Here is a 20,464-nt window from a genome sequence, read left to right on the forward strand (position 1 = left end):
CAATAAAGATTATTAAACTTTCCCTTAGCGCAAATGGAACACAACAGAAATAATCCTTACCCCCTCGGTTAACGTACAATCCCTTTTGCTGCTTCTCGCCCCTAATACTCAAGTTTAAGAGAATAATTGCCTCCTCGATAAATCCCTTGTGGTAGCAGTGCACTGCAAAGTCATTGTATGTCAGAAGGAGTTGACTCTGAGTCTCCACGTAGGTGTCACTTTGCTCCGCGTTGCCTATTCTGTCCAAGACGAAGAGGTAGTCATCAATAGCTGCATTGAAATTCTTGAGTCTTCTATGCAGGGTCCCCCTGAAGTTTGGAAGAAAAATGGAATTAGAATGGCACAGTGCAAAATGCAGAATTTAAGAAAAATAATCATCTTGAGCCAGACTGTTGATTTACTACAGGTATGTGACGTGCAATCATATTCTCAATATTCCAAGTGAGATGAGTTTGAATTATATTCCAGTTCCCAATGGCTATCAGCACAAAACATGCCATAAATCTGCACTTCAATAATGCCCTTGAAATGGGAGAGTTCATAAGGAATTCACAAGGGTAGATATTGTGTAAAATTGTCAGGTTTGTGGAGTAGGAATTGTTGTACTAAAGCTTGGATTGCAATGGAGAACTATGAAAATCAGAATTGCGTCCAATAAAACATTTGTATTCAGCAGCCCAAATTACAACATTGTTATACCCAAAATAAAGAAACACAGAGGAATTTATTTTTATATTCGTTCATGGGATGTGGCTAGGATTTATTGTCCATCCTGGAGGTCATTTAAGAGTCAACCACATTTCCTGCTCGGGTCGGAACGTTGGACCTTTTTCCCCAATTGCTTGTCGGATCTGAAGTGGAAAATTGATGTTGGACGCAATTGTGAAGAGGAATCCTACATCAGTGCATGGAGAAGCGGACCAGGAGTGCTCGCAAAGGAAGAAATAGGTGAACGGAGAAGGCTTGGGCTGAGGCTGCAACGGGAGAAAGCATGGCGGAGGACCGGAGTTCTGGCTTCACGACTCAGCGGTCGACGGAGCAGCTGATGCAGTTTATACAGGAGGGCTTCGCCAAGCAGAAACAGGAATGCTTGGACCCGATTAAGGAGTCGACTGCGTGACAGGAACTCAGACTGGATTCTCAGGATCGGGAGATCCAGAAAGTGGTGAAGGCGCTGACTGAGCAGGAGGAGCACCAAGCTGCAGTGCAGTTGGAGGTGGGGATGTTGAGAGACCGACAGAAAAGGCTCTAGGAGAAGGTGGAGGATTTAGAGAACAGGTCCCGCCTGCAAAACTTGAGAATCGTGGTTCTCCCAGGGGGATCCGAAGGAACGGACGCAGGGGCATATATAGTGGCTATGTTTGAGAAGCTACTGGGGGAGGGGACGTTCTCCCGACCCTTGGAGATGGACAGGGTGCACAGAGCGCTAGCGAGGAAGCCGCGTGTGGGTGACCCCCCCCGAGATCAATGGTGGTGAGGTACCTGGACAAGGAGTGCATTCTACGGTGGGCCAGGCAGACGCGGAGCTGCAATTGGGAGAACAGTGTCCTGCGTATATATCAGGATCTGAGCGCGGACTTGGCCAGGAGAAGAGTAGGGTTCAACCAGATAAAATGACCCTTTTTAAGAAGAAGGTAAAGTTTGGATTACTGTACCCTGCCCGTCTTTGGGTTACGTACGAAGAGCAACATTTCTACTTCGACTCGCCTGAGGAAACGATGGACTTCGCAAGAAAGAAAGGGCTGGTATCGGACAGAGAACCATGGATGACCAGAGATATTCAGGATACGATGAGAAGGAGAAGAGAGGCTTTGAGCAGGTACAAGGGGGGTAAATCAGCAGAGGTATTAGTGGAGTACAGAAAGTGTAGGATGGAGCTTAAGAAAGCAATTAGGGGGGCAGCACGGTGGCACAGTGGTTAGCATTCCTGCCTCACGGCACCGAGGTCCCAGCTCTGGGTCACTGTCCGTGTGGAGTTTGCACATTCTCCCCGTGTTTGTGTGGGTTTCACCCCCACAACACAAAGGATGTGCAGGGTAGGTGGATTGGCCACGCTAAATTGCCCCGTAATTGGAAACAATTAATTGGGTACTCTAAATTTATTTTTAAAAAGAAAGCAATTAGGAGAGTAAAGAGGCGACATGAGGAAGCTCTGGCTGGTAAAGGTACGGAAAATCCGAAGATATTCTACAAGTAAATCAATGGGAAAATGATAACCAGGGAAAGAGTACGGCCCATTATGGACCAAGGGCGCAATCTGTGGGTGGAGCCAGAGGACATTGGTAGAGTGACTACCACATCTATCTTCACCCAAGGCAGAACAGTGGCACAGTGGTTACCACTGCTGCTTCACAGTGCCACAGACCTGGATTCAATTCCCCGTCTTGGGAAACTGTGTGGAGTCTGCACTTCCTCCTCGTGTCTGCGTGGGTTTTCTCCGGGTGCTCCGGTTTCCTCTCAGTCCAAAGATGTGCAGGTTAGGTGGACTGGCCATGTTAAATTGCCCCATAGTGCACAAAGATGCGCAGCTCAGGTGGGGTTATGGGGTTTCAGGAATAGGGTGGGGGAATGGGCTTGGTGGAGTGCTCTTTCAGAGGGTTGGTGCAGACTCGATGGGCCGAATGGCCTCCTTCTGCACTGTAGGAATTCTATGATTCCATGAGAATGAGGATATAGGTATAGAACTCGGAGGAAGTCTGCGAGGTTCTTGAGCAAATTGACACGGGCAGTGACAAGGTAATGGAGGCGTTGGCAGTCTTAAAAGTGGACAGATCTCCAGGTCCAAATGAATTGTGTCCCAGGATGCTGTGGGAGTCAAAGGAGGAGATTGCACAGGCTCTGACCCAAATTATTAATTCCTCTCTGGCCACGGGGAGGTGCCAGAGGACTGGAGACAGCTAATGTGGTTCCACTATTTAAAAAGTATTGTAGAGATAAGCCAGGCAGCTCCAGACAAGTGAGCCCCATGTCAGTGGTAGGGAAACTATTGGAGAAAACTCTGAAGGAGAGAATCTATCTCCACTTGGAGAGGCAAGGTTTGATCATGGATAGTCAGCATGGTTTTGTCAGAGGGAGGTCATGCCTCACAAATTTGATTGCATTTTATGAGGAAGTGATCAAGTGTGTAGATGAGGGTGGTGCAGTTGACGTAGTTTATATGGATTTCAGCAAAGCCTTTGACAAGGTCCCACATGGGAAACTTATAAAAAAGGCAAATGCACATGAGATACAGGGTAATTTCATAAGGTGGATTCAAAATTGGCTTAGCTGTAGGAGACAGAGGGTGATGGCAGAAGGCTGCTTTAGTTACTGGAAGCCAGTGTCCAGTGGTGTACCACAGGGATCTGTGCTGGGTCACCTATTATTTGTCATTTGTATAAACTACACAGATGACTATGTGGGGTAGGATCAGTAGGTTTACGGATGTCACAAAGATTAGCTGGGTGGTTAACAGTGTTTTGGGTCACACAAAGATAAAGATGGGATGGTCAAATGGGCAGATAAGTGGCAGATGAGATTTAGCCCTGGAAAATGTGAAGGAGTAATTTGACGTGGAAGTATTCAATAAATGGCCTGACACGAGGAACTTCTGAGGGAACAAAGGGATCTTGGCGGTTTTGTCTGTAGGTCTCTGAAGGCGGAAGGGCAGGTTAATAGGGTGGTGAAAAAGGCATATGGGACACATCTTTATTAACCGAGGCATAGATTACAAAAGCAGGGAGATCATGTTGGAGTTGTATAGAACTTTGGAGAGGCCACAGCTGGAGTACTGTGTGCAGTTCTGGTTGCCACATTATAGGAGGGAGTGCAGAGGAGATTCACCAGGATGTTGCCTGGGATGGAACATTTAAATTATAAAGAGAGGTTGAATAGGCTTGGGTTGCTTTTGTTGGAGAAAGAAGACCGAGGGGCGACCTGATTGAGGTGTACAAGTGTTTGAGGGGCATGGACAGGGTGGATAGGGAGCAGTTGGTCCCCTTAGTTGAAGGGTCAGTCACAAGGGGACATGAGTTCAAGATGAGGGGTAGGAGGTGTAAGGGGGATATGAGGAAAAACATTTTTATGTTTGGTGATGGTCTGGAGGGTGGGAGAGGCGGGTTGTCTCACATGCTTTAAAAATGCCTGGAAGGGCACTTGGCAGGTCATAACATTCAAATCTATGGGCCAAGTAAATGGGATTAGGTGGTGAGGAGGTCAGGTGTTTTTCATGCATTGGTGTAGGTCCGATGGGCCAAAGGGTCTCTTATGGAATCTGTGATCGACGGCCCATCCACCACCGTAAACATTCACTCCCTCCACCACCAAGGTACAAGGCTCCTTTGAAAGCACCTTGCAAACCTGTGACCTCTAACAGCCAGAAGGACAGGGGCAGTAGACACATGGGACCAGCTGGAATTTCCCCTCCAAGCCATACATTACCCTGACTTGGAAATATATCACCATTCCTTCATTGTCAAAATCCTGGAACTCCCTCCCTAACGCCACTGTGCGTCTGCCTACACCACATGAACTGCAGTGGTTCAAGAAGACAGCTCACCATCACCTTCTCAAGGGTAATCAGGGATGGGAATAAATGCTGGCCTTGTCCTGAAAGTAGGAAAAAAAAAGAACAGCTATTTTCACTGGACAAACAAGCAGCAGTTATCATGGAGTCTAAATATTTTCCAACAACCAATGAAGCAGGTACCAATGATAAGTTGCATTGTCCCAAAACTTTACCATCCACCCAAATATGCCATTGCTCGAAAGGGCATTGTTTTATTTATTCTTGCTTGGGATGTGGGTGTTGGTGACAAGGCAATTTAGTTTTCATCCCTAATGGTCATTGAGAAGGTGGGGGGTGAGCCATGTCGTGTTGGTACACCTACCGTGCTGTTAGGGAGGGAGTTCCGGGATTTAGACCCAGCGGCAGTGAAAGAACGCCCAAGAATGAGATATCGTAATCCAGACAAGCAACCGCTGGAATAGGAGGCTACACGTCAATATATAATTTATATCACTCATTTTTTTTTTTTTTTTTTTTTTTTTTTTTTTTTTTTTTTTTTTTTTTTTTTTTTTTTTTTTTTTTTTTTTTTTTTTTTTTTTTTTATAAATGTTTTTATTCAGTTTTCATATTTTATATTGAACAAATTACAAATTGTTAGGAGAGAAAAAGAACAAAAAAAAAGAAAAAAAAAAAAAAAGAAAAAAAACAACAAACAAACACGCAAAAATTAACATACATATTTACAGGTAAGCATCTTCGTAGTAGTAACTGCGCCCGCCCCCCCCCCCCCCCCCCAACATGTTTATTTAGTTTGGTTTTGGGCCTTAGCTAGCCATCGAACCCCCGTACCGAACCTGTAGCCCCTCCCGCTACCTTCCCCCGACTATTCTTCCTCTTGTACATTGGCCACAAATAGGTCCCGGAACAGTTGCATGAATGGCTCCCACGTTCTGTGGAAGCCGTCGTCCGACCCTCGGATGGCAAATTTGATTTTCTCCATTTGGAGAGATTCCGAGAGGTCGGACAGCCAATCCGCAGCTCTGGGCGGTGCTGCTGACCGCCAGCCAAACAGGATTCTACGGCGGGCGATCAGGGAGGCAAAGGCAAGGGCGTCCGCCCTCCTCCCCAGGAATAGATCTGGCTGTTCTGAAACCCCGAAGACCGCCACTATCGGGCATGGCTCCACCCTCACTCCCACCACTTTGGACATAACCTCGAAGAAGGCTGTCCAGTACTCCACGAGTCTGGGGCAAGACCAGAACATGTGGGCGTGGTTGGCCGGGCCTCTTTGGCACCGTTCACATCTGTCTTCCACCTCCGGGAAGAACCTACTCATACGGGTTCTTGTTAAGTGGGCTCTATGTACCACTTTTAGTTGCGTCAGGCTGAGCCTTGCGCACGTGGAGGTGGAGTTGACCCTATGCAGTGCTTCGCTCCAGAGTCCCCACCCTATCTCCATCCCCAGGTCGTCCTCCCATTTCCTTCTTGTTGCGTCCAGTACGGTGTCGTCCCTATCTACCAGTCGGTCATACATGTCACTACAGTTCCCTTTCTCTAGGATACTTGCGTCCAGTAGGTCTTCCAGTAGTGTCTGTCGTGGCGGTTGTGGGTACGTCCTTGTCTCCTTTCGTAGGAAGTTTTTGAGCTGCAGGTACCGTAGCTCGTTCCCCCCAGCTAGCTGAAACTTCTCTGTCAGTTCGTCCAGTGTTGCGATCCTGTCGTCCGTGTATAGGTCCCTGACTGTCAGTGTCCCCCCGTCCTGCCTCCACCTTTTGAAGGTGGCGTCAGTCAGTGCTGGTGTGAACCTATGGTTGTTGCAGATGGGAGCCCTGTTCGACATTTTGGTCAGGCCAAGTTGCTGCCGCAGTTGGTTCCAGGATTGGAGGGTGGCTGTCACCACTGGGCTGCTGGAGTGTTTTTTGGGTGGGGATGGGAGTGCTGCCGTGGCGAGGGCCCGGAGGGAGGTTCCCATGCAGGAGGCCTCCTCCGCACGCACCCACTCAGCCTCTGGCTCCTGGATCCATCCCCTTACTCGCTCGGCTGTTGCTGCCCAGTGGTAGAATTGTAGATTCGGGAGGGCTAGCCCTCCCCTGGTTTTTGTTTTTTGTAAGACCTTCTTTGGGATCCTAGCATTTTTACCCCCCCATACGAACGCCATGATGAGTTTGTCCAGCGCTTTGAAAAAGGCCTTGGGGATGTAGATCGGAATGGATCTAAACAGGAAGAGGAACCTGGGCAGTACGTTCATTTTGATCGTCTGAACTCTCCCCGCGAGGGAGAGCGGGAGTGTGTTCCATCTTTGCAGGTCCTTTTTAACTTCCTCCGTCAGGCTGGTGAGGTTCCATTTGTGGATCCCTTTCCAGTCATGGGCTATTTGGATCCCCAGGTAGCGGAATTTATGTCGGGCTTGATTGAACGGCAGCCCCTTTAGTGCTGCCCCCCCCCCCCCTTGCGGGTGTACTGGGAAGATCTCACTTTTGCTCATGTTGAGTTTGTAGCCCGAGAAGGCTCCAAACTCTTTCAGGAGCGCGATGATTCCGTCCATGCTGCTTTGTGGGTCCGAGATATAGAGGAGCAGATCATCCGAATTTATATCACTCATGGGAAATTTAATGAAATAAATAGTAAATATCCCTATTCAAGTCAGCAAATTTATTCTTCCATGTTAATTTTATTGACATATTATGATAGATTAGTATTTTACAGTTGTAACATTCTGTGGACTCTATGAACACTAGATTGAATCTAGACAAACTCAGGGCTTGGATTGTTTTTCTTCTTTATTCTTTCATGGGTGTCGCAGGCAAGGCCAGCATTTGTTGCCCTCGAACAGAGTGGCATTTGAAGGGTGTGGAGTCATATATAGGCCAGTCCAGGTAAGGACGGCAGACTTCCTTCACTAAAGGACATGAGCGAACCAGATGGTTTTTTACCACAATCGACAATGGTCATCGTTAGACTTTTAATTTTAAGATTTTTTACTCAAATTCAAATTTCACCATCTGCCCTGACGGGATTCGAAACCGGGTCCCCAGAACACTACTCTGGGTGTCTAGATTATTGGTCCAGTGATAATACCACTACGCCACCGCCACCGCCTCCCCTGCTTACTACTAGATGGTTATACCTGAAGACGTAATAGTCTGCCTGATTGGGATTGTTGTCTATAGCCTCATTGATGTTGTCCAGTGCACTATTTAACTTGCCGAGGAGGGATTTGTTTACTGCTTGCGCCTTTGCCTCTTCAGCTCTGTTCACCAGAGTAACCAACAGTGTTAGTGCCTCTTGATTGGTTGGATCCAAAGCCAGTGCACTACTGACATCTCGATAACAATTAGCTATCTTTTGACAGAGAGAAGATATTTTTTAAAAAACATGTTGTATAAATGATGCAATTAAACCCAATTCAAAAATAATGCGTGCAACAATCTCCACCTGATCACATAGGAACAGGAGTAGGCGAATCAGATCCTCGAGCCTGTTCCACCTTTGAATTAGATCACTGCTGATCAGCATCCTAACTCCATTCAACCCCTCCAAACACACACCCAAGAAGCAAAGTCAGTGTGGAGCCGACCTGCTCCACATTGACGCACCCTGCAGCTATAAAGTATTGTGGGTGGGCTGAATGCGCAGCCTCTGGACGTCCACCCCTCACTCAGTCCTACACTCGGGAACTGCCTGCCACTTAGATTGCCACAGCTGGTCCCGCGAAGTCTGCTCGAGTTGGCACTGCCGGGATATAAAGGGGAAGCCGAACAAGGTCCATAGATCCCCTGACACAGGTAAATCTGGGGTCTTGGCAGGGAGGATTAGGGAGAGGAATGGAGTTAGGGTGATGGGTTTAAGGTAGGAAGAACTGTTTCAACTGTGTGCTTTTTGGCATAGTTTCTGCACTAGAAATTTTCTAAAGGAGAATGCCCAACATACTGGAAGGCATCATTTGCCACATGAACAATGTTTTAATTCATGGTTCAACAAAGGAGAACATGGCAAAAGAATAAGAGATGCATTATGAACACTGCAAGATGCTGGCTTAACACCCGATAAGAAGTGTGAGTTTTCCAAGCCTGCAATAGGCCATATTACACAGGCGACAGGAATCACTGCCAACCTGCAGAAGACAAAGGCATAAAAGAGTTCCTGCCGCCCGAGAGTATCACCGAACTAGAAAGATTTGGTTAACCAACTGGGAAAATTGCTACTGAAGTTAGCTTAAGCAAATTTTTAAAAATTTGTTCATGGGACGTGGGCGTCGCAGGTTGGGTCAGCATTTATTGTCCATCCTTAATTGCCCTTGAGGGGGCAGTTCAGCGTCAACCACATTGCTGTGGATCTGGAGTCACGTGTAGGCCAGACCAGGTAAGGATGGCAGATTTCCTTCCCTAAAGGGCATTAGTGATCGAGGTGGATATTTATGACAATCGGCAATGGTTTCATTGTCACCTTTTAGGCTTTTAATTCCAGATGTTTATTAAATTCAAATTTTACCATCTGCTGTGGCGGGATTTGAACCCAGGTCCCCAGAGCATGACTCTGGGTCTCTGGATTACTATTCCAGCAATACCACTACGCCACTGCGTCCCCCATATCAGATCACATATGTCCTCCACGTTTGGGAAAAACCCACTCATCTTTGCCTTGGTCAAGTGCATCCTGTGTAGCACCGTGAACTGAATTAGGTTCAACCGGGCACTTGTGGACAGGCAGTTGACCCTGTAACGGGTCTCTCTCCAAGCCTCATTAGTAAATATAGGACCCAGCTCACTCCCCCATTTTGCCCTCACCCCGTTTAGTGGACTGGAATCTGACAAGAAGTATAGGTCTGAAATAGACCCATCACCAGGCTGAGCCAAGGGTAAAATCCTTTCCAGCAAAGAGGAAGGTGGAGCCAAATGAAAGTAAGGGTAAACTTTGCAAGAAAAGTCACAATCATGAAAATAAGAAAAAAGGCTGAAATTTGTCAGCCTAAAACTGGCAAACCGCCCCTCTACAAATAGGTCCCCAAAATGTTGAAGTCTCTTTGTTTTCCAAGATTTAAATAATGGGTCCAATCCAGAAAGAAAGACAGGTGATTGTTACAAATAGGGGCAAGTGAGGACAGGGAAAGGAGCTTAAAGAGCTGCTGAAACTGTTTCCAAATCCTAAGAGAGGAAACCACTGCTATGGACGCATAGGCAGTCAACTCTCAGCAGTGGCTAAGATAGTGGACCAGAGCCGCAACATTTTAAAGTTTTAATGAGGTGTAGAAAGATGGATTCAATCCAGGAGTGATAATATAGGGCTTGGTTATTTTATAAAACAAGCTTTGTTGAAATAAAAGTAAAAACAATATTTAAACTTCAACCCTAACAATAACAGATTACAAGTAGTTTCTTAAGTTTAACACATTAATTCATATTGAACACTTTAAATGAACATGCAGCTCTCATCATTTCACTTACACAGGAAGGCAAGGGTGATATTTGTATTTACAAAGCAATTTTTTTTGTCTGTTAGGGAAGTTCTTTCAGGACCCTTTTCCAAATCCTGCCTCAGTGGCAACTTTCATGGCATCTCTTCTTCGCTTTCCAAAGCCTTCTCCATGTAGCTGTTCAAAACAGGATTCTTTCTCTCTCAAAGTTCCATCCCAGCCCTCAAACAAAGGTTCTCTCCTGGGGTGTCCAGACTTGAACCCATCATTATCTTGGCTGTTTGATTTCCCACTCCCGTTTATACAAAAAAACAAAGCTATGCTATTGATATGCAACTAACGTCCCATTGATGGACAAAGAGACCATCATACTCTATAATGGGCTAATGGCTGGTCAGACATAAGTGTCCTGAAGGACAATAGATCTGGGGAATCCTGTGTTTAAGTCTGACTGGGACAATGTAACTCAGGATAGGTGTAGCCCTCTGACTCCATGCTCGTAGTTTTTCCCCTCAGTCTGTTTAACCCCTAAATTGCCTGCTACATCTTTGATCCCATTTCTGGAACCCATTTCCTAATATCGCCCTCTCGTAATACCAACTGGGTTTGAGGAAAATCTAACGGGAGAATACGGGAGTGGTGCAGTAACAATGCAAGGAGAGTAGAAATAGTGCACGAGCGAGCGTCCATTTGGCCCCAGATCAAATCGGGATCACTAATCCACAACAAATTATTTTGGATGTTAGCAGCCCAGTAGTAAAACAATATATTTGGGATAGCCGAGCCCCCTATCTGCCTAGCCATTTCTAGTAGAACGCTGTGGATTCTGAGATTCTTACCCGCCCAAATTAATTTGTTACCTTAATAAAAAAGGATTTGCGCAGAAAAATGGGGAGACATTGAAAGAAAAACCGAGGAAGTACGTTCATTTAAATTTTTAGGATCCTATACACCAGAGTCAGTGGAAGGTTGTTCCACCTCTGTAAATCCACAGTGATGGTGAGTAACTTTGAGGGGAACCTCCAGGTGGTGGTGTTCCCAGGTATCAACTGTTCTTGCCCTTCTAGATGGTAGTGGTCTTTGGTTTGGGAGGCTCTGTCTAAGGAACCTTGGTGACTTCCTGCAGAGCATCTTGTAGATGGAACACACTGCTACCACTGTTTGCCGATGGTGGAGGGTTTGAATGTGGAAGAGGTAGCAATTAAGTGGGTTGCTTTGTCCTTGATGGTGTCTAACTTCTTGTATATTGTTGGAGCTGCACTATCCAGGCAAGTGGAGAGTATTCTATTTTATGCCTGGTTTGCACCCTATAGATGGTGGATAGACTTGTGTGGGGGGGGGGGGGGGGGGGTCAGGAGGTGAGTTACTCACCGCGGGATTCCTAGTATTTGACACGCTCTGGTAGCCACAGTATTAACATGGCTCATCCAGTTCAGTTTCTGATCAATGGCAATCCCGAGGATGTTGATAGTGAGAGATTCAGTGATGATAATGCCATTGAATGTCAAGGGGTGATGGTTAGATTCTCTCTTGTTGTAGATGATCATTGCCTGACACTTGAGTGGTGCAAATGTTACTTGCCACTTGTCAGCCCAAGCCTAGATATTGTCCAGGTTTCGCCTCATTTGGATATGGAAGGCTTCAGTATCTGAGGAGCTACGAATGTTCATGAAAATTGCGCAGACATCAGCAAACCTCCCCATTTCTGACTTTATGATGGAAGGAAGGTCATTGATGAAGCAACTGAAGATGATTGAGTGTTAGACACCACCCTTAGGAACTCCTGCAGTGATGTCCTGGAGCTGAGATGATTGACCTTCTAACCATTATAAACTTCTTCCTTTGTGCCAGGTATGTCTCCAATCAGCAGAGGGTCTCCCCCCCCCTCGTCCCCCCCCCCCCCCCCCCCCCCTCCCAATTCCCATTGACTCCAGTTTTGCTAGGGCTCCTTGATGCCATACTCAATCAAATGCTGCCTTTATGTCAAGGGCGTCACCCTCACCTCACCTCTGGAATTCAGCTATATTTTCCAAATTTGAACCAAGGCTGTAATGAGGTCAGGAGCTGTGATCCTGGCAGAATCCAAACTGAGTGTCCATGAGCAGGTTATTGCTGAATAAGTACCACTTGATAGTACTGTTGATGGTCCTCCCATCACTTTACTGATGATAGAGAGTAGGCTGATGGAGTGGTACTTGGCCGCGTTGGATTTGTCCTGTTCTTGTGTACATGACATATTTGGGCAATTTTCCACATTGCCGGGTAGATGCCAGTGTTGTAGCTGTACTAGAACAGCTTGGCTAGGGGCACGGCAGGTTCTGGAGCACAAGTCTTCAGGAGTATTGGCAGAATATTGTCAGGCTTTGCAGTATCCAGTGCCTTCAGCCGTTTCTTGATATCACGTAGAGTGAAACGTATTGGCTGAAGACTGACATCTGTGATGCTGGAGACCTGCGGAGGAGGCAGTGATGGATCATCCACTCAGCACTTCTGGCTGAAGATTGTTGTGACTGCTTCAGCCTTGTCTTTTGCACAGACAATAAATTCATAGAATCCCTAGAGTGCAGAAGGAGGCTATTCGGTCCATCGAGTCTACATTGACCTTTGGAAAGAGCACCCTACCTAGGCCCACGCCTCCACCCTAACTTTGTATCCCAGTAACCCCACCTAACCTTTTGGATACTAAGGAGCAATTTAGCCTGGCCAATCCACCTAACCCGCACATCTGTGAACTGTGGGAGGCACCCGGAGGAAACCCACACAGACACAGTGAGAAAGTGCAAACTCCACATAGTCGCCCGAGGCTGGAATTGAACCCGGGTCCCTGGTGCTGTGAGGCAGGTACCATTAAAGACCTACTCCGGTAAATGAAGACTTCGGCTAGCCCTGTTCAGTTATCGCTTGCCGCCACTGCAGAATGGTTCACTCCCTTGGGAGCTTTAGATGGGCCACGGGCTAAGAACCCAACTTCCTTTCCTTCCCCATAGGATGATAAGTAAATGTCACAATTGAAGACTGCACTATCAACCGATGACACCGGGCTCACGATCTTCCCACACTTGATAAAGGAGAGATGGTGTCGTTTAGAGACCAGCAGTGAGCAGGGACCATAACGGAGACGTTACAACAACTGAGATCACATATGATAAAGACAGAAATAGGCACCATCTGCAGAAACAGGACTGCCTTGATTTGAATAAACTGGAAACCATCAGCAGGATGGGCTGCATACCCTGACCCTCGAGAGGGCATCACATCTGCAGGATCAGTAACACAGGACACAGTGACAACTCTGGGGGAACGGGTCCAGAGCAAACAGATCCTCAAACCCCCCCCCCCCCCCCAAAGGAAATCCACACACGCTCAGGGAGGTAGGTGAATCCACCAAGGAAACTTTCCCTTTAATATAAATAAAAGTATTTTCAAGGAAAGACCTTTGCTTCCAACAACATCTCTTGTGAGAGTAAGACACCCAATGTTATCCAAGACAACCCAACAATAATAGATGGACCTGTTTGTGGGGGGGAAATAGAAAGAATATATATCTAGAAAGGTTTGTCTGCACAAATGTTTGGTTCAGATTGTGATGTTTAATGCAAAGCTGCATTGAATGTAATAAACCCAGAATCAACTTCTACAACTTCTTTTTGTAGAGAGGTGAAGATTAGAGACATAAAGGAGACACCAAAACTAATAATAAAACATTAAGAAGTAGTGCACCACACCTACTTGGAAAAAGTGGTAATGCAACCTTGCTCGAAGGATGTAGAGCTCGGCATTGGACTTCACATTCTCAAGCTGATTGTTGACTAATTTGAGAGAATCTTCAAGTCTTCCCAATGCGATCAGGGTCTCAACACTGGAAAACGAAGGGCGTAACTTTCAACTCTGTTCAGTGACATGGGTGGGATTTAACTAAATCGGAACAAAGTCCCACTAAGCCGCGTGTTTCCCAGCACTCGCTAACGGCACCCGTTTTAGATAGGTGGCCTCTGTGGGGAACGGGAGCCGAGGCTGCAAATGCCCTGTTTTGTGCACTGAGGAGCTCCACTCACCGGAACTCCTCAGTGTAGCAAGAGATCGGGGTGATAATTTTAAATGGCGCCTCAAACTCTGGAGCCCCCAAGGAAACCCACGCAGACCGGGGTGGGGGGAGTGCAAACTCCCCACAGTTACCCAATGTTGGGATCGAACCCGGGCCCCTGGCCCTATGAGGAGCGGTGCTAACCACTGTGCCACTGTGTTGTTTGAAGGGAGTGAAAGGGTGTCTCCCCTACTCCCTTTGTTCCTTGGTACAAACCGTGAGCAAAATCATAAAATAAAAGCAAATTACTGCGGATGCGGGGATCTAAAACAAAAACAGAAAATGCTGGAGAATCTCAGCAGGTCTGACAGCATCTGTGGAGAGAGAAGGGAGCTAACGTCTCGAGTCTGGATGTCTTTGACAAAGAGTCATCCAGACTCGAAAGGTTATCTCCCTACATGAGAGAAATCATGCAGCATAGTCTGAAAATTATTCAGTGCTCAGAGAAGAGCATTTTGCTTCTAAAGGCTGGTAGCAAAGTCACATATTGCTGCAAGGTTTCTGCAGGTAGTAACTTGAAAGCACCAGATTAATTACTATAATCCTCATTGGCAGTGAAGGTAATTATTAGCCCTTCATCTACAGAACCCAACCAGCACCACGTTTCTTTACATGATAAACCGAATCATGGGCGCGATCCACACTGCGCCCGAAAAGCAGCTTGCTGCGGCACAGCATGGTCGTTGAAAGCCCGGGGAGCCCGCTCCCGGGATTTACCCGGCCCGTAATGCCTCGCAAGATTCAACGCAATCTCGCCAGATGCTGCGATGTGAATCCCGCCCACAGTGGAATCATGTTTTAGCTAGTCTGCGTTTTAGAGCGAGACAGTTGGCCTCACTCTAATGTGCAGATTCACAAGGTACCTGAGGCTTTGGGATTCAACCCCTTTGCCTCAGAGACCATGGGCGAGGGCCGTTTAGTGCTGGTCCCCACAAACGGGGACCAAACGGAACGGCACTCGTGGGGATCCCCAAGCGGATGGGAGGCCAGCTGCATGCCCTTTGGGCAGAGTGATGTCCTGGCACTGCTGGTCGCACCCAGGCACCCTAGTAGTGCCAGTTTGGCACCCTGACAGTGCCACAGTGGTGCCAGCCTGGCACTGCCAGTGCCCAGATGGCACTGCCAGCTGGCATGGGGGTGCCAGGTTGCCACTGCCGAGGTGCCAAGCTGGCATTTTCTGTGCATGGTGTGGGTGTGGGATGTGTGGGGGATGGGGAGATGGGGGCGAAGACCCTCCTATATGACATTTGGGTTTGGGAAGGAGGTCGGGGATCAGTTTGGGGGTCTTGGAGATTGGGACGCCACTTAAAAATGACATAGAACATAGAACATAGAACAGTACAGCACAGAACAGGCCCTTCGGCCCTCGATGTTGTGCCGAGCAATGATCACCCCACTTAAACCCAAGTAACCTGCATACCCGTAACCCAACAATCCCCCCATTAACCTTACACTACGGGCAATTTAGCATGGCCAATCCACCTAACCCGCACATCTTTGGACTGTGGGAGGAAACCGGAGCACCCGGAGGAAACCCACGCACACACGGGGAGGACGTGCAGACTCCACACAGACAGTGACCCAGCCGGGAATCGAACCTGGGACCCTGGAGCTGTGAAGCATTGATGCTAACCACCATGCTACCGTGAGTCCACCCGGTCTCTCGCTACAATGAGTTCCGGCGAGTGGAGCTCCCCATTGCATAAAACGGGACTATGTGCGGCCTCGGTTCTGCACCTTCCCCGAATAGCCTTGTGTTTCCCAGCACTGCAAACACCGGGAAACACGCGGCTAAATGCGCTCGCTAGGGGACTTTATTTCCTTTTGGGAGAATCACGCCCCATATTTTTCTCAATGGTAATGTGTCACAAAATACTTCATACATAACAACACTTAATTGTATTTAAAGAGCAATTCACTGTGCAAGGTTGGTGCTGATGAAAGTGTTAAGGTGGTCAGTTTTTATGCCACGTCAATATGACTATGGCGATATTATCAATGTGCCTTAGATTTTGGCGCGTTAGCAGCTTGCAATGAGACATAAACACCTCAAGTACGATTACTGGAGGAGAAGGCAGATGATGAATCACCTTCGCATATGATAATGCTGGTTTTCAGGTCGCATCTCTGAAGCTTGCACAAAAACCAATAAAGCCTTCGTATATAATTTCATTTCAAACAGACATTGACCCTGCAGAACAAAATATAATCAGAACCAGGCAATGCTGAAAAAAATAATCAAAACTCCATTAGTGAACCACACACAATACAATGGGCAGGAAGTTCTAAATTTAGTTCTTAGTCAATAATGGACAGTTCATATATGTAATGATGCACTTCCACGGACTTTATTTGTGAGTACAAAAAGGTTTTCTTAACAAGAAAACAGCAGCCTCATGGCTGCACCTCACTCCCGACATGTCACACCCAAGAGGACTGGACCCTCTGGGTGATTCCATACTCTGTGTCCCCATTGACCCCCAAGGCAGGTGACCCTTACTATGCTGTGCTGTCCTGAAAAGGGACACTCACCACAATATGTCTATGTCTGACTGTTATGCTGGCCATGGTAATACAAGGTAAGGTGAACAGTTTCACAAGTTGTGTAATATCATTCCAGCAGCCATGTAAATGTTTATTTCATTTGAAGACTTAGATTATTAATTTTATGTCAAAATTTGTGATTTAACTACAGAGATTTGATACAACTTTCAAGTTCATAAACTAACTTCAAAATTAAAAAACATTCATTTTCATTATATTAGCATTACAGAATAAGAGCATTTGGGGTGACAGGTCGATGCTCTGCGTGCACCACCTCTGTCATAATATACACATCAGTATATCATGGTGCAGACACACACTGATTGACACATTGCAAGACCAATCAACACACACAACACCGCAGCCAATCACCAGTTAGAGCACACTCACTATAAAAACAGAGGGCACTAGCTTTCCCGCTCATTCGGGATGCAGCCTCTAAGAAGGACAGAGCTCACATCTTGTAGCACAGATCTTTACCATGTGCTAATAGTATAGACTGGTTAGGATAGGCATAGAATCTTACATAGTGTCGACCTACAGTGAAAGTATGTTTAACAGTTTCTAGCTTAATAAAATAGTGTTGTACTATTTCAAGTGTTGGTAGTCTGTCTGTGTTACTGCTGAGGTAAACGCAGTCTCCACAGATCCAGCGTACCCAACACATCAACCTCCACCTTTCTTCAGTTGTCAGTACACCCTTCTATTGCTTTCCCCTTCATGTACTTATCTGGAATTATCTTAGATGCACCCATGCCAGTGGCAACCTAGGCTAGTGTGTGGGCCGTATGAGTGGCCCTCCATCTCAGTGGGCCACAAGATTGAAATTAGGCTTGTTCACTAACCATGAGCCCATGAATAAGATTAAATACATTAAATGCACACTGAATATTTCATAACAAGTTATAGAAAATGCTTAATAATTTATACTTCAAATTGTAAAAACAAAATAAATATTTATACTTTGGAATCACAGGGGGCTTTGGAAGCAGAAGCGGCTCACAATCAATCAACTCACACCTCACTTCACTTGCCCTTGCTTTACACGTGTACCATTTCAGTCATACCGGTAGGAAAAAATGACACGGACAGAAATCAAGGGAATGTGGCAACCCTGCGCATGGGCAACAGCCAACAAAATGTCTCGTGGGCCACATTCAGAACCCAGATGAGTCGCATGTGGCCCCCGGGCAGTAGTCTGCCCACCACTGATCTCTGCTATTTGCCTCCACCATTCCATCAGATAGTGAATTTCAAAATCGAACCACTGTCTGAGGAGAGATGTTTCTCTTCAGTTCCTTATTAGAAGTTGCATAGATAGGATTATTAAAAACCTGAATGAGAACAGAAATTAAATAAAGATGGATGGACGCACTTGGATGTACAAAGTGTAGGCGATCTGTGACAGGATGTCTTCATCTGAGGGATCCAAAGAACTGGCCATTCTGTAGTTGACGATAGCAGATTGGAAATCTCCCATGTGGAGGTATGCCTCAGCCCTTTTGAAGTAAAATTCTTTCTGCAATGAGCAAGGGGTTTCAAAAATCAAATTTCAAAATACAAACAATGCATAGATTCATGATAAATATTTTCAGTCATTAAGTAATCACTATTTTTACTACAAATTCACAATACAACACACATGGGTTGGTATATCCAAGTGAGTTGGTCACAAAATGCAGACATATACATCTGTAAAGCAATTTCACTCATGTATTCTATCCTATTATGCAAGTTGTACTATTGCAATGAAGTTGGCATTGTGTTCTGTACCTTCCCTTATTGCAGAATAATTCCAGGAATGTAGCTGGATGTTATCATTGTTAATCCACTTATGTTTAAACAGTGCATCACTGGTTCATAATACTGGTACATAATACAAGTCAGGGGCTGGTTTAGCTCACAAGGCTAAATCGCTGGCTTTTAAAGCAAACCAAGCAGGCCAGCAGCACGGTTCGATTCCCGTACCAGCCTCCCCGGATAGGCGCCGGAATGTGGCGACTAGGGGCTTTTCACAGTAACTTCATTGAAGCCTACTCGTGACAATAAGCGATTTTCATTTTCATTTTCATATATGCGTTGAAAAGGTCTGTGTGACATAAGACTATAGGTCTTTATTTACCATTGCCATTCAAGGTTCATTCCAACTATAGTTTGGACAGCAAAGAAATTGGCTTTGCCCAGTATGGGGTCATGCATCTTCTCAATATCACCGGGTAATTTTTGGTCAGTCTCTTTTTTACATGGAATATTCCATTCTCAGACAATCTGAGAGGGAGAGAACAAGGCAATGGAGTTACTATTGGGTTGCTCTGGCAAACAGCTGGGATAGACATCATGGGCCAAATTCCTTGCCTCTGTGCTAAAAGTCTTTAAAATCTGTGACACAACGCATATTGGTATTAATGAAATCTCTCTAAAATGTTATAAGGTGAATGTTTTGGTAATGTTGAGGAATGTCACACATTGCAACAGAGATACGAAGAAAGACGTGAAATAAGAATGGGCCAACTATCACACCAACCCTGTATAGACAATATTAGTCGGTCAAACCGTAGACTCTACCGCAACTATTTGATCACCTGAGGGAGAATTATAGCTAAATAACTGCTCAGAAATAAAGGTAAAGAGGTAAAGTTTCAGAATATTTATCCATCCTCATTTTCACCATTCATCTCTGAATTACTGCCCTTTATAAGGAACATTTTGAGGGTCGGCACAGTGGTTAGCACTGCTCCCTCACGGCACCGAGGACCCGGATTCGATCCCGGCCCGGTCACTGTCCGTGTGGAGTTTGCACATTCTCTCCACAACGTGTGGGTCTCACCCCACAACCCAAACATGTGCAGGGTAGGTGGATTGGCCATGCTAAATTGACCCTTAATTGTAAAAAAAAAAGAATTGGGCACTCTAATTTTAAAAAAAAGCAACATTTTGCTTTCTTCTTCTCCCTACTTTCCTTTACCAGTCAACCTCATTCTCAGCAGGGACTCATTGTGACAAAGGGAGTTTTTGATCTTTTGAGTCTATCTCCCTCCATACCCCAATCAGATACTGTCAGATTCAATTCTTCTTTTAAGGAACCAAGCAATACAGACTCAAGTATCTTTTTTCTCCAGCAGTTTGTTACTTCCACTATGCCAATAAAAGGGTTTCTTCTGATCTCCAGTTTCATTTGAAGTCTGTTAACTTTAAACCTGACTTATCTGGTATTAGGGGCCTCACGGTAGCATGGTGGTTAGCATCAATGCTTCACAGCTCCAGGGTCCCAGGTTCGATTCCCGGCAGGGTCACTGTCTGTGTGGAGTCTGCACGTCCTCCCTGTGTGTGCGTGGGTTTCCTCCGGGTGCTCCGGTTTCCTCCCACAGTCCAAAGATGTGCGGGTTAGGTGGATTGGCCATGCTAAATTGCCCGTAGTGTAAGGTTAATGGGGGGATTGTTGGGTTACGGGTATACGGGTTACGTGGGTTTAAAGTAGGGTGATCATTGTTCGGCACAACATCGAGGGCCGAAGGGCCTGTTCTGTGCTGTACTATGTTCTATGTCTTCGTAAGTTGGATCAAAGACTCACTTAGATCAACATCCTCATTGCTTCAAGCCTTGGATCGGGTTCTCCCCATACCCACCCTCCCCTATATCTGCCTACAAGATTGTTCCATTCGACTTGATTTGTTTCAATTTTTGGACTGGGAGTTGGTTGGGGCTTAATCAACCAAAACAAAAAAAAGACACCCCCCCTGTCAAAAATAAAATATTCTCACCATCCGAGGATTCAGAGCAATAGCTTTACTGAAAGAAATCACAGCTTCCTCCAGTTTCCCCATGTTAAGTAGCCTCCTTCCATCCTTACACCTGTAAAAACGAGATCAATTTATTAAATGGATGCCCAATATACAGGATCATATCTATTCAGCACAACTGTCCATTGCTTTCCATT

At 46.1% G+C, this 20,464-nt stretch overlaps 1 protein-coding gene across 5 annotated transcripts in view; it reads right to left on the bottom strand.

Moving 5' to 3' along the window:
• LOC119955738 (myosin-2 heavy chain-like) overlaps positions 1–20,464 on the bottom strand; it is a 66,063-nt gene that overhangs the window by 30,134 nt on the left and 15,465 nt on the right. For all 5 annotated transcript variants that reach the window (XR_005458523.1, XM_038782248.1, XM_038782245.1 and 2 more), the window contains exons 4-9: positions 20,289–20,379; positions 17,903–18,046; positions 16,074–16,174; positions 13,629–13,758; positions 7,614–7,828; positions 61–308 (exon numbers count right to left, since the gene is read on the bottom strand). Coding sequence is in view for 4 of the 5 variants with exons in the window: in XM_038782248.1 (XP_038638176.1) it covers positions 61–308; positions 7,614–7,828; positions 13,629–13,758; positions 16,074–16,174; positions 17,903–18,046; positions 20,289–20,379 (929 nt within the window). In the remaining variant the exon portion in view is untranslated. The remainder of the gene's footprint in view (positions 1–60; positions 309–7,613; positions 7,829–13,628; positions 13,759–16,073; positions 16,175–17,902; positions 18,047–20,288; positions 20,380–20,464) is intronic.

The sequence above is a fragment of the Scyliorhinus canicula genome, chromosome 21 (genome assembly GCF_902713615.1).
Source record: "Scyliorhinus canicula chromosome 21, sScyCan1.1, whole genome shotgun sequence".
Lineage (NCBI taxonomy): Eukaryota > Metazoa > Chordata > Chondrichthyes > Carcharhiniformes > Scyliorhinidae > Scyliorhinus > Scyliorhinus canicula.